Below are 14,730 nucleotides of genomic sequence, written 5' to 3' on the forward strand. Positions count from 1 at the left end.
ATGGCTGGTTATTACTAATTCACCAACCTCATTATATTTCATAGTTTTTGTAGATACCACAATGATATTATGTGTTTCAAACCCATTAAATGAAATAATCACTTCTGCTACTCAGACATTTCTGTTTCAAATTGTGAAATATTCTGTTTAACCATAGGAAAGTAAAGCATATCAGAATGGCCTCTTGTTTTTTCAAAAGATACTTTTTACATGTAAGGCATAATTTAAGAAATAAGAGAAGTGGGGCGCCTGGGTGGCTCAGTGGGTTAAGCCGCTGCCTTCGGCTCAGGTCATGATCTCGGGGTCCTGGGATCGAGTCCCACATCGGGCTCTCTGCTCAGCAGGGAGCCTGCTTCCTCCTCTCTGTCTCTCAGCCTGCCTCTCTGCCTACTTGTGATCTCTCTCTGTCAAATAAATAAATAAAATCTTTAAAAAAAAAAAAAAAAAAAAAGAAATAAGAGAAGTATCATATAAGTACAAAGTCATCTTTTCAAAACAACTAGCAACTATCATTATTTTGTAAATCCATTATTAAATCACCAAAAATATCAAACAAAAACAAGGAATCCCTTTCTAGGTATTTAAAACTTTATTTTAATTGGGTTAACTTGATCTGATTTAAAAAAAAAAAAAAGAGCAATCAATATAACATTTGATAGGTGGTCTAAAGAATTGACTTGATTCTACCCAAAAAAAATAAAACTTACTTTCATTTAGCCAAAGCACTTTTTTCCTTATTCATAATTTTTTTGGACTCCAGATGCACAGAATTTAGCAATTTGCCTTTTGAAGATTTAATAGAATAAAAAGAATTAAAACAGTTTATTAAACAGCAGAGAACTAGGTCCCCTGGTCAGACTTTTTTTTTTTTTTTAAAGAATACTGAAACTCAGTTCTGAAAGCTAAGGTTAAAAAGGGATACTTCACTGATAAAAGTTAGCCGCTCATTAAATTTTAGCCTTTCTCCTCTCTTCATCCAACTCTGGACATCTCCCATATTCCATAAATAATCCAAACGTTCCCATTACTCAAGTTAAACAATTCTGCAATCCAGCCAAGTGTTCTGTTTCATATCACTTTATGCAAAACATTTATTTGTACATCACCACCTAAAATATTCCTGTTAACTGATACACTCAAATTCATTCTTCCTCACCTTTATCTCTATATGAAAAAACTGAGTTGACACAAATGACTTCCAAAATAAAGTCATTTTTTTATGCCACTAAAGAAAAATCTGATATAGGTAGCCTACATTTTAATGCAATGATTAAACAATAAACCAAAAAAATATGAGCCCAGAAAGCTGCAAAATATTATGAAATCCCTAGTTCATGTTCCACAGGTCTCTCTCTCTCTCATACACACACACACACACACACAGGTAAGTGTCACTACCCGGCTTTCTATCCTCACTCCAGCACCAGTGGCTCCTCTATCACCCTATCACGGGGAAGTGAGAGGAGGTTAAGCGGTAGATAAAAACTCTCCCATGCCAACAGCAACAGTGTACCCAAGCAAGCATCAAGCCCTGGTAACACAGGAAGCTCTGAGATTAGGGTGGGCAGGCTCCACGTAGCCCCATGCTACTTAGATAAAGATACCCCCAAGGTGAAAGGAACCCCGCCTCACTGAGCCAATACTTTTGAGAAATATAAAAAAGGCCCCCTTGCTCTGGGGAGGTTTACTGCAGGCCAGAGCACATGGCTTGATAAGCAGGATGAGGTCTGCATTTCACTCTGTGTTTGCCCCCAGTCTAGGCGCCCTAGAGCAGAAACAACATACAAAAACCTATGCAGTGGCCCTGGAGGTGGGCGAGGTAGGAGAAGTCTCTCCTACCTCTGCAGCTTCGCCCTGCCTATCACAAGTAGAACAGGGACGCCCTATCAAAGAGATCAACCCCTTCATCCACTGAGAGAGGCAGTCACACACGGTTCCCAAAAAAAAGCTCAATTTCAGTCAACTCATGTACAAAGACAAAATTTAAAGGAAGACACTTTAGCAATATCTCTATAGACCATATAAAAGTGCTGGTTGTAGGAAAATCAAACACATTTGATGTTTAAAGTTTTCTCTTTTCATATTTTGCTTGACCACTTGAATATAAAGGTCTCAATAAAATATTTAACTCCCTCTGAGATTCATACCCCATGATCCTCCATTTTTATATAGCCAAATATCCTAAATCTGCTACTTGCAATAGCATCCTCATGATTAATGCCAATTACCTTTTACACCACCAAAGGATCCGTAAGTCATATTGCAGGCTGTTCTCTGCAGATTATGTTCATACATCAATTTGATCTGATACTGGTTTCCATGTTCCACATTACCCAAGGTTCCTAAAGAGATAAAAATTACAGAATCACTTTGTATTTGTTTACATTTAAAAAATATTCATTTCTTCTCATCCTCTACACCAATTCTAAGTAATTCAATTTCAGTGAAATTTAAAAATGACAAAGCACTAAAACAATGTGTATTATGAATAATTAGCATACTGATGACACAGAATGCCAGCACAGTTAGGACAATTTAAGTCTTGGCTAGATTATACCATTAGATGAAATACCACCCTGGGTGACATTTCTTATCTATTTCCATTAGGTCTGAGTAAAGTGTATTATTTAAATAAAAACAAAAACACGCAATTTCAGTTCTGAAATAAATAAGGTTAAGTTCCTTACACTTAAACAATAATAGAGCAAAGACACGACTCAAAGTGTCTTAGAAAAAATTCCCCACTTTGAAGCAATTCAATTTCCTGTCCCACCTCTCAAAATACTCAAGCCCCTAATACACTATAACTTAATTTAATGGAGAGATATTCCAAAGTTTCCTTTAGCAAGCATATAGGACAATATGTTTTATATGAAGTCCGCAAAGAATCTTCTTCAAAACAAAGATACTTTCATTTAATAGATCATATGTACTACAATTGCTTTCTATTTCTGAGATCACAACTCAAGCTAAATGCAGATACTCAAGCAACCGAGCCAGCCAAGTGCCCCAAAAAAGATTCCTTATACTTATTTTACTCTCTGGTTGTTTTCTAGAGTACTTATAAATGAAGCTATGTCCCAGTAACCAGGCAAAAGCGTTATAGTTAAAAGAGGTGATGGGAAGAAAAAGGATTCAGAAATCAACTTTTTCCATTAAAAAACATCTTTGTTTTTCATTCAAAAATGCAAAATTTAAAGAAAAACTTAAAATATAAAATATAAAGCAAATGAAATAGTCCCCAAACTGGATAGTATTAATTAGATCATTAAAACAATCTAAACATATATGTCTGTCTGTATGTATGTGTATACATATTTACACATGAGCATTTGTTTTTTGTCCAAAAGGTTTTACCAATGTAACACTGAGGTTGTAAGAACCTAAATATTTCTATTTCCATTTTAGAAGTGAGGCAAGTACCCTAAGTTTAAAAAAAATTTAAGGGACACCTGGATGGCTCAGTCTTTAAGGATCTGCCTTCGACTCAGGTCACGATCCCAGGATTCTGGGATCGAATCCTGCATCAGGCTCCTTGCTCAATTGGGAGCCTGCTTCTTCCTCTGCCTGCTATTCCCCTTCTTGTGCTCTCAATCGCCCTGATAGGTAGATAGATAGATAGATAGATAGATAGATATTTAAGAAATTTCCCCCCCAAATCACACAGCTGGCAAAGGACAGAGTATTCAAACTAGGTCTTCAGAGTTAGCACCATATATCCTGGTGCCTAGCTGTCCATCATTTTACAACTTGGAAAAAACTTGGTAAGACAATGACAATTTCCCTAAACAAATCAGCCAACAAAAAACATCATTTCTACCTCCACCTTTCTTGCCTGGCCTTTTCTTCATTTGGAAGGTGAAGGGTTAAAAGAGAAAACTAAGAGGAGGATTTCTTGGAGGAAAATCATTTCTACTCTGATTTATGACCCTGAAAATGGGAACAACAGACTTCACATGCCAATAGAATAAGAAACAAAGAGAAAGACTCAAATTTGCCTGCTAACCCTGATAGATGAAGGCTTTGTGGAATTTAAATGGTAGTAAAAGCAGTAAGGTCCAGGGAAACCAAGGAGTAATCGCAACCACATGGGCCAAAAAAAGAGAAAAAAAAAAAAAAGAAAGAAAAAGAAACACATACACACACACTAAAATAACTCATAGCCTTAACCTTAGGAGAGGTCTAGCCTCCAAGAAACCAGAAAAAGAAGTTCAAAGAAACATTTGGTTTGCCCCTACAGAAATTACCAAATCCGTCCTATACCTAAAACCAAATCAACACCTCTGAGTTAGGAATGCACTTACACATGTTTGTTAGCTGAAAGGTCAGTGAACAGAGGGGTTCAGCATTCAATACTTATACAAACTTGGCATGAAATGACACTTGGGATTTGTATTCTGAAAAAGCTCCAAAGGCATTGGAAATCTTCAGATTTCAGGTAATAGCACTTTAAAACTTAATAGTGCACCTATGGAGAACAGAAGACAATTCGTCTTCCTTAGACACTACTTTGGTAATATCTGAAAAGGTAGTATCTTAACTATCTTAAGGTAGTATCTGAAAAATCTAAAATATCTGACCATTTTTTTTCTAGAGACACATCAATGGTACAAGATTAAAACTACTTATACACAGGGAGGTTTGGGGGGATATTTTTGCTCGTTTGTTTTTTAAGATGTTATTTATTTACTTGACAGAGAGAGAGGGAACAAGCAATGGGAGCAGCAAGCAGAGGGAGAGGGAGAAACAGGCTCTCTGTCAAACAGGGAGCTTGATGCAGGGCCCAATCCCAGGACCCTGGGATCATGACCCGAGTTGAAGGCAGAACATTAAAAGAATGGGCCACCCAGCACCCTTACTTATACACAGATTTTGTCCTGGGATATACAGATTGAATATAGCAAGTGTATCTTTATAACTACAGTCCATGTATAGCTAGAATTAGTATGAATTTTCATCAATCAGAAAGTAAAAAGGATAACAGAACATGCAGGTTGTTAGGCTTATTGCTAAGCACAATTTGATTTAAACAAAAATATTCTCTAGAAAAATCAATGATCACCTTAACAACAGTTTTTGGTACAGTTTTAGACAAATGTGGAGAAATCCAATGAAGTAAAAATGAAATAAAAGCCTCTATAAAGTAAATTAAAAGGTTCATTGTGTTAAATAACCAAATTAGATTATATAAAAGTATGAAAAATAAAGAACCACATCTTTTTGCCCCCTCACAGCAAACATTAAAATTCTATAAATATGTCAAATGCTTAGCAAATGCGTGTTGAAGTACACAATTTTTGGAAAAGAATATTTAAGAGGACATAATCAGTATAGTTTATGCTCACACATCTGTAACCACTTACTCAGAAACTGAAGCCCATCAGAAAGGAATCTGAAATGCCATGTGATGTTTTTCCTTTCGGTATCGTAAGTTAGGCTAACTTCATTTTAGCAAGACCCTGCTATTTCTCTATATTAAGCATGTATTTGATAACATTATCACCCACCAAAAACAGGTCAGCACAGCAGCCTATGAAGGGCTGTTTGGTGTGTCCAGGAGGTCTCCTCTAGCATGCCTCAAATCATTTTTAGAAGCACACATCATGGCGGGGGTGCTGGGTGGCTAAGTTGTTAAACGTCTACCTTCAGCTCAGGTCATGATCCCAGGGTCCTGGGATGGAGCCCCACATCTGGGCTCCCTGCTCTGCTGGAAAGTCTGCTTCTCCATCTCCCACTCCCCCTGCTTGTGTTTCCTCTCTCGCTCTCTCTCTATCACATAAATAAATAAAATCTTAAAAAAAAAAAAAATTCTGAGTAGAAGCACAGGGCATAAAAAGCAAACAAATATATTTGGGGAGGGGCCAGCTGGAGGTGAGAATGTCAAGTTCAGCTAGCACTTTCATTTGTTGATACCAGTGGTTTTACTTAAACTAAAAAATGTTTATGCTTGCCCTGTTAAAGTAAAAGCTAGGTAAAAGTTCAGTCTGGAACCACAGAAACATATTCAAGAGAACAAAAGTATTAACTTCCCTGCTTCTCCATTTAAGCCAAGCCAGAAAAAATATACAAATTGTCAGCCTCCAAATATTATAAGAGGCTGAAGAAATGAGAGACAGAATAGGGAAGTGAGGTGGGGCATAGGGAATGTAGTTTGGAGAACTCTTTATCCCCAGAGAATACAAAGCTTGCAAATGAATACAAAGAATAAAAGAGCAATAAAATCACCATTCCCATGACAAATAACTGTCATTTTCAACACTAATTTGAAGCAAAATACCAATGTCCCATAAACAAGTTGTGACCAAACATGCCAGTTTCTTTCAGCATGTCTTTTTAATAAACATACACTTTATCACTAGTCTATTGTGCCCTATATTTCAGGGAAACTCTAGAGCTTTCTGACTTTCTGGGCCATCATTCAAATGGGACCAGGGAAGGCCAAGAGTCTTAACTAATTTCTTGTTTGTAGGATTTTTCCCTCTCCTGCCCTCTTAAAACTTCCAGAAGAGACCAAATCTCTAAGAAGTATTCAGGGGTAACTGCACAAGTTCCCCTCCTCCATGTCCTGTGTAACACAGTTAATAGCATCACCTCATAGTTAACAAGCCTTATGATGGAAAAGGGAGGACAACTAGATGCATGTGGTAAAGTAGCCTATATCACATCTTCTCCATCTTCTCCATCTTCTGGAACACTAAATATTTGCCCCATCACTAGGAAAAGCAACATCTTTTACCATGAAATCAACGGGAGTGTTTACCAATGACAGAGAGGTACTATAATGGACTTCTGACTTGTAAATGGAAAAGTAGAAAAGAAAATGATAGTGGTAACAGAGAAAAAAAAAGAAGGAAGAATAAAAGTAACACAGATTAATAAAGAACCCCTACCAACTGCCTCAACACTACCCAAAAATTAGTTCATTCGTACAGTCAACATATGCCCACCATATACCATAGGCCAGGTTACCAAGCCTGCCTTAGAAATCTAACAGACCTTCACCGCCAAAAAGAGACTACTTAAGAATATCCAGCTCAGGGGCACCTAGGTGGCTGAGTTGGTTGGGTGCCTGATTCTTGCTCAGCTCAGGTCTTGACTTCAGGGTTGTGAGTTCAAGCCCCGCACTGGGCTCCACACTGGGTATATAAATATACACATATAAATACAGTACAGACAAATCATTATGCAAATGGAAAGCAAAATACAAAGAGAGCTCAAATCAAGAGAATGAGTATGAAAAATCCAAATACTAGAAGCTAATATTTATAGCAAACTCCAAAGAACATCTCTTTTTTTTTTTTTTAAAGATTTTATTTATTTATTTGACAGAGAGAGATCACAAGTAGACAGAGAGGCAGGCAGAGAGAGAGAGAGGGAAGCAGGCTCCCTGCTGAGCAGAGAGCCCGATGCGGGCCTCGATCCCAGGACCCTGAGATCATGACCTGAGCTGAAGGCAGCGGCTCAACCCACTGAGCCACCCAGGCGCCCCCAAAGAATATCTCTTGTATAAGGAATAGACCCCAAAGAATTAGCTTTATTGTACCCATAAAAAAATTTCCCCAATATTGACATCCATGAAAAGAACTCTCTCAGCTTGAACTAAAATTTAATTACTACAACAAATATTTTTAAGTTACCTTTTATATTTAGTAAGGATCAAAATGCTGAAACCAAACTACAGTTAACTGCCATAATGGTATCTACAGAACAGTGTCAGAAAATGACACCTGATTAGACCTTAAACAAGTGCCTTAAGGCAGGCTGAAGAGAAACAACCGAAAGCCAAGAAATTTGAATTATAAAAAGAAAACACCTAAGGTTCATCAAAGAAAAAGTACTTTAAACCACCATGACTCTCAGCATCTAATGATTTTTGTTGTTGCTTTTAAACATTTCTTAAAACTCAAGCATCCTGGATAAAAGTCACCGCATAAGGAATATAGTCAATGCTATTATAATAGCATTATATGGTGACATATGATAGCCACACTTATGGTGAGCACAGCATAACATATAAGAGCAGTGGAATCACTATGCTGTATACCTGAAACTAATGTAACATTGTGTGTCAGCTATACTTTAATAAAAAATAAATAAAAATTTTCTTAAACACTCAAGTATCCTAAGTATGCAGAATTGGCCTCTATTTCTCACAGACAATCCTGGACACAATTCCTGGAAAAAGATCTCAAGGAATCCTCTACTAGAAATTTAAATATGCATATATATAGCAAACCAGAAAAAATGTAAGAGCCTAAGTACCTGAAAAAACAAAATGAACAAGGTAAAATGTTAACCAAAATAAGAAAATATTCAAACAAATGTTTTGTGTTCTCTAACAAGTGAACATGAGTATCTATTCTTACATAATATTAAGAGGTTTTTATATTAAAGTATCTTTAATACAAATTTTACATTTAAAAAATATTTCTTACCTGAGACAGAATAGACACAAAGTTTTCTAGAATGCAACACAGCCAAATGAAGCATTTCAGTACCTCTGAAAAATAGGATGTTTTAAAGTTTTAAATATCAATTTCAGATGTAACCAAAAAAATTATAAAATAATTTTTAAAAGAGATTATAACCACAACCTACCAAGAGTAAACTAAAAATTTACTAGATAACATTTCAAACTGAAAAATAAATGGAAAAACAAACACCCACTTTGACAATTCCAGAGGCTCAAGGACTCTGCGTCAAGGAACTGCCTCTAATTGAAGTCACTGTAGCCTCTCAGAAAGTCATATCAGAGGCCCTTTCATGAATGCTCTCCCATAATAACAGAGATCCAAGTTCTGGTCTTGTCTTTCTGGGTAATCAACCTCTGACCTTGGTTAAGTTACTTAATCTTTCTGAGCCTGTTTCCCCTTTTGGAAAATAAGAGGTTTCAATTAAATGAAATAAAATCATGTGACAGCACCTTGTAAAGTATAAAGCACCAAAGAATGCTAATCATTATTAGTAAATGGCATATGTCACTTCCAGCTCAGAAATTTTATTAAAGGCACTGAAAATATTTCAGTTTGGACTAAACTGACACGGGCACTAATAGACTTCCCAGGCCCTATCAAGTGGTTTCCAAGACATAATATAATCTAGAAATCGTTAAGTTCAGTCTTCAAGCGTCAGGTCAGTGGACAGAAAGGTGAAAAGGATGTAAATGGCAGTGCTCTGCTGCAGAGTAGGGCCAGATAGAGAAAGCAGCTACTTGTCAGCTCTGGGCATGTGGCCAAATCTCTACATTTTTTTCAAGAAAAACCAGAAAGCATGGATTTTATGTGAAATCTCCTGGATCTTAAATATTGGCAACTCTTTTAAATCTAAAACACAGGGATGCCTGGGTGGCTCAGTTGGTTAAGCAGCTGCCTTCGGCTCAGGTCATGATCCCAGGGTTCTGGGATCGAGTCCCACATTGGGCTCCTTGCTCGGCAGGGAGCCTGCTTCTCCCTCTGCCTCTGCCTGCCTCCCTGTCTGCCTGTGCTCACTCGCTCTCTCTCCCTCTGTCTCTGACAAATAAATAAATAAAATCTTAAAAAAAAAAAAAAAGAACTGCCACACTGTTTTAATAAATAAATAAATAAATCTAAAACACATCTGCAAGCAGTCCTCCAGTGTACAACCTCTGATATAGATTCTGTTCTAAACTACAAAGACTATAATTGAAATCTGAAGACCTGGATTGGGGTCTTGACTGTGCACCTGGTATCTGTGTAATCATTTGACCTTTCAGAGTATTAGTATTAGTCTCTCATTTACAAAATAAGAATATTGGTTAATACCTCCAAAACGTCCTTATAATGAATAGAAGTGCTCACTATCCATTCTACTACCAAAAAAATGCAAATATATATACAACTGTCACATACTCAATTCTGACTTCAAAAAATAATTATCGCCCTGTACACTCAAAACAATTGTTCTATCATGCACAGGAAAAGAATATAATGTCATGGAAAGATAACAGAGTATGGAATCAGACAGACCCGGGTCTGAATCCTGGCTGTGTGACCTAAAGCTCTGAGCTCTAGCTAGTTTCCTTATCCTTTTTTTTAAATAATTTTTTGTTTTTTTATTAACATATAATGTATTATTAGCCCCAGGGGTACAGGTCTGTGAATCGCCAGGTTTACACACTTCACAGCACTTACCATAGCTAGTTTCCATATCCATAAATACAGATCACATCTTACAGATAAGATTAGAGGGATTGTACTAGTTAATTAATAGCAGTATAGTATCCTCTCATAAATGTTAACCTCCTTCATTCCATCAAGCTATATGTAGGACACCTGGGTGGCTCAGTGATTTAAGACACTGCCTTTAGCTCAGGTCATGATCTCAGGGTCCTGGGATTGGGTCCCACATCGGGCTCTCTGCTCAGCAGTAAGCCTGCTTCCCCCTGTTCCCTGCCTGCCTCTCTGCCTCTCTCTCTTTGTCAAATAAATAAATAAATAAATAAAATGTTTTAAATAAATAAATACATTATATGTGTGTGTGTATATATATATATAAAATAAATTAAAATATATATATATAATAATTTATTTAATTATTTAATATAAGATTATTTATATATATATAATCTTTAAAATAAATAAATAAATAGATAAATAAATAAAGTACTTGGAAACAAAGCTCTTGTAAGAGTAAGACTTACTTTATGGATTGAGCTGACTTCTTTTAAGAAACTAAGGACCCTTCCACTTCAAATAAGTACAGTAATTCATTTTAAAGCTTCAACGTTATGTGTTAAATACAATAACTGCTACTTTGTCTAATTATTTAAACAGACATTTATATAACCTGGATAATTAGTTCTTAGATAAGTGAATACTTTCTATTTCTTTCTTTATTTTCAACTTGTTATATGTCAGACATTTTAGGTCTGTTACTATTTTTTTTTTAAGTTCTAAATTATTCTCTTTGAGCAGGTTCCCAAATTAAAAAAAATATATATATATTCAGTACATAAGGAACACCTAGGTAACAATATCCAGAAAATATATTTGTCATGGATAATCCTTTCTTCACTTAAGAATCCACAAAAATGACACAATCAGGGAATGATATACTCTAGGTAAGATAAAATGTCAGAATTAAGGAGCTGTACTTACGAAACAAACTTCCCTACTTCCACTTGCAATATTGGATCTCGTAGATGAACTTCTAGAAGCAAATCTTCAGCTTGAGCTCCATCTCCTGTTTTTACAGGATGGGGGTTAAAGATTCTTAGGTATCCCATAAAACTACCCACAATTATTTTATCTGTAGAGAGAGGTTTTTAAAAGATATAAGAAGAAACAAACATTAGCAACAATATTTCTTTGGAAATAGACTTTCTAATGTTTAAAAGAAAAATCTAAAAATAAAAACAAACCAAAAAATAAATTAATTAATTAAAATTAAACCAATTGAGTCTTGCTTCATATACCAAGCCCAATCTGCCAGCAGATAAATAACTAAAAACTTTTTTTTAAAAGATTTTATTTATTTATTTGACAGAGAGCAAGAGAGATCACAAGTAGCCAGAGAGGCAGGCAGAGGGAGAGGGGGAAGCAGGCTCCCCACTGAGCGGAGAGCCCAATGCAGGGCTCGATCCCAGGATCCTGGGATCATGAGCTGAGCTGAAGTCAGAGTCTTAACCCACTGAGCCACCCAAGCGGCCCAAAACAACTTTTTTTAATATCATCAATTTTCAAGCATACTAATATATTATGTATTTTACCTAAGCTTTGCTTTGGTGTCAGTAGTTATAATTTAACTCAGTCAAAGCAAGTCCTTTTACAAAAGACTAATATAAGATTGTACACTGATTTCTTCATAGAGTGTCTACTCTACAGCTGTTGAAATCATTGTATTAAAGAGAATTCTGAGCCCTCACTAGTAGAATGCTCTGATGAACAGTGTCTGTACTTGGACACAAAAGGGAGAAATGGTAACATACGTGTTGTGGGCTGAATTATATCTCCCAATCTCTCCCCACCCCTGCCAAAAAAAAAAGTATGTTGAAATCCTAACCCCTAGTACCATGATTTTATTTGGAAATAGAGTCTTCAAAGATGTAATCAAGTTAAGATGAGGTCACACTCAATCAGGTATGCAATAAATCTCTGTTCTAAAAAGAGAAAGCAGGGATGGGGGAAGTGCCTGGGTGGTACAGTCAGTTGAGTGTCCGGCTCTTAGTTTTGGCTCAGGTCATGATCTCAGGATGGTGGAATCGAGCTCCGAGTAGGGCTCTGCACTCAGTGCAGAGTCTGCTTGAGACTCTCTTTCCCTCTCCCTATGCCCCTCCTCTTGCTCTCACTCTTTCTCGCCCTAAAATAAATAAAATCTTTTAAAAAAAAAAAAGGAAGGAAGGAATGGAGGAAGAGAGTATAGAGGGTGGTGGGGTGGGAGAGAAGAGATCGCCATGTGAAGATATTTAAGGAGAAGATGATGATGTGGTAATGGAGACAGTGATAAGAGTGATACCTCCACAAGCCAAAGAATGCCCGGGACTACCAGAAGCTGAAAAAGGCAAAGAAGGAAACTAGAGGCTTCAGGTATGGTAGGATGTCCCTGCCAACACCTTGATTTTGGACTTCTAGCCTTTAAAACTGTCAGAAAATAAATTTCTATTACTTTAAGCCACTCAATTCATAGTACTTGGTTATGGCGGTCCTAGGAAACTAATACTTTAGGTGTCAGTTTTGAAATTGTTATATTAGTATAAAATATTGACTTTTTTTCCATCTACTTAGAAGTAGGAGTTCTACATACTTATTTACTGAGAGCTTATCATGTGCCAAGCAACGGCCTATGTAACTTTTATGTATTAACTCATTAAATCCTCATAATAACCATATGAGAGAGATACTATCCTGGGAATTTCAATCCTGAATAGCAAGACCAGGAATCTGCTGCTAGATGATCAAATGGCACTCCCACAAGTTCTATCCAGTCTCTAGAACCATGCTATTCCCATCCCACTACTAAGGTTTGGCCAATTCAACTCTTCCTGCATTTGAGAGATCTATGTCACTCTTACTCCAATCCCTCATTTATTTATATTTATCATAGTTGTTTCCTAACTTGTGACAATAAAAAAAAAATTGGGAAGAAACTGGCAGCAGAGAATAAACTGCACTACCAGTTCCTGTGGGGATATTTGGAAGTAAGACTCTAGGCAGGGTTAAATAACATCGTACACAGTGACAGAACAGTTAATCAAGTGAACACCTCCAGGCATCTGGGACCTGTGCCCATTGCCGGTGACACTCTGGTGGACTGGAGAGCTGCTGTCCTAGGCCAACAGAACAGGAAGGAGGAATGCCAAACCATATATAAAATGGCTTTTCTAAGAGCACTGCATAATTTAAAATAAGAGAATAAGTTTAAACCTCAACATTTCCATCTCAGTGTAAAGAACAAGATTCAGGGTCCTTGGGACTTTACAGAAAGAATTTCTTTCTTCTTATATCACTGAGGCTTAACCACTAAGAATCTAATTCAGGGACTTATTCTGTAGATTTTTAATTATAGTAACAAATGAGTTCACAGTCTCTCCAGGTTTCTTGCATAAAAATAAAGACATTCATCTCAAAGAATGAGATTACAATGTTACATAATGAGGTTACTGGCAAAGTCGAGAAGGCTTGGATATACTCAAACCTCCAAACTTTTCTAAAACACTCCCCACTGAGCTTCCTATGTATCCCCCCATACCCTAATTCCTATTTCATTCACTAACTAACCAAGATTCAGCTTCAACCCAGCCCTTTTTCATGCTGGTGAAGTCCACATGGTGACAATTTAATCCCTAGAAACAAAATGTGTAGGTCTGAGTATTAAAATGGCAGGACTTTTATAGTTAACCAGAGCTCAGGTAACAGTCTAATTCTCACAGACATTAAGCTATGATTAATGGGATCCCCAGGAATGAAATGAACAGGCAATTCATTGAGACCCTTTTTTTCCCAATGGTTTATTTATTTTTATTTATTTATTTATTTTGTTAGAGTAGTATTCGATTGTAAGAAGGTCCTATGTTTATCAAACTGAAGCCTTTTTTGAAACCTATAATCAAAAACATATGGGTCTCTGAAAAAGACTAACTCAAGCCAACCGTATAGATGGTTATGGTATCTCACCCATTTCCACACTGAAGTCAATTTACAGTCTCAGAGTCCCTTGAATAAAGACAACACATTATAGATGCTATAACACCACACATGCCTAATATACATTTTCCTCAGATCTTTCCCTACAGGACAAGTAGTCATTTACCCAGGTACACTGAGGAAAGGGAAATACCCAAACTTTATGAGAATACTGAATATTGGCTCTGAGTTATTACTAATTCTGGAACCCTAGAAATAGACCTTTTTTGATCATTTGGAGACTCAGTGACAAATGAATTTTTTTACTTAGTTTATCCAGTGGAGAGCAAAACTAGCCTATGATTTCTCACCTAGTTTCTGAGAGTTTAAAGGAAATGTATTTTCACAGAAAATAGTAGAACATCCTTTTGGTTCCCTAACATGGACATGAAGGATATTATATGGGGAGAGATATATGGAAACCAATGGGACTCTATCTCCCCATCAAGGAGAAAATCGAAATAAATACCACAGGTAGGGTGCCTGGGTGGTTCAGTTGGTTAAGCATCCAACTCTTGGTTGTAGCTCAGGTCTTGATCTCCTGGTTGTGAGTTCAAGCCCCATGTTGGGCTCCACACTGGGCAGGGGG

The 14,730-nt window shown here is 36.7% G+C and overlaps 1 protein-coding gene across 3 annotated transcripts in view; it reads right to left on the bottom strand.

Annotated features, from left to right (window-relative positions):
* Window positions 1-14,730, bottom strand: part of BBS9 (Bardet-Biedl syndrome 9) — a 458,943-nt gene that overhangs the window by 427,050 nt on the left and 17,163 nt on the right. For all 3 annotated transcript variants that reach the window (XM_082691753.1, XM_082691755.1, XM_082691754.1), the window contains 3 exons: window positions 11,118-11,268; window positions 8,436-8,500; window positions 2,229-2,342 (listed from right to left, as the gene is read on the bottom strand). In XM_082691753.1, the coding sequence (XP_082547879.1) occupies window positions 2,229-2,342; window positions 8,436-8,500; window positions 11,118-11,268 (330 nt within the window). The remainder of the gene's footprint in view (window positions 1-2,228; window positions 2,343-8,435; window positions 8,501-11,117; window positions 11,269-14,730) is intronic.

This window comes from Mustela nivalis (assembly GCF_964662115.1).
Source record: "Mustela nivalis genome assembly, chromosome: 12".
Lineage (NCBI taxonomy): Eukaryota > Metazoa > Chordata > Mammalia > Carnivora > Mustelidae > Mustela > Mustela nivalis.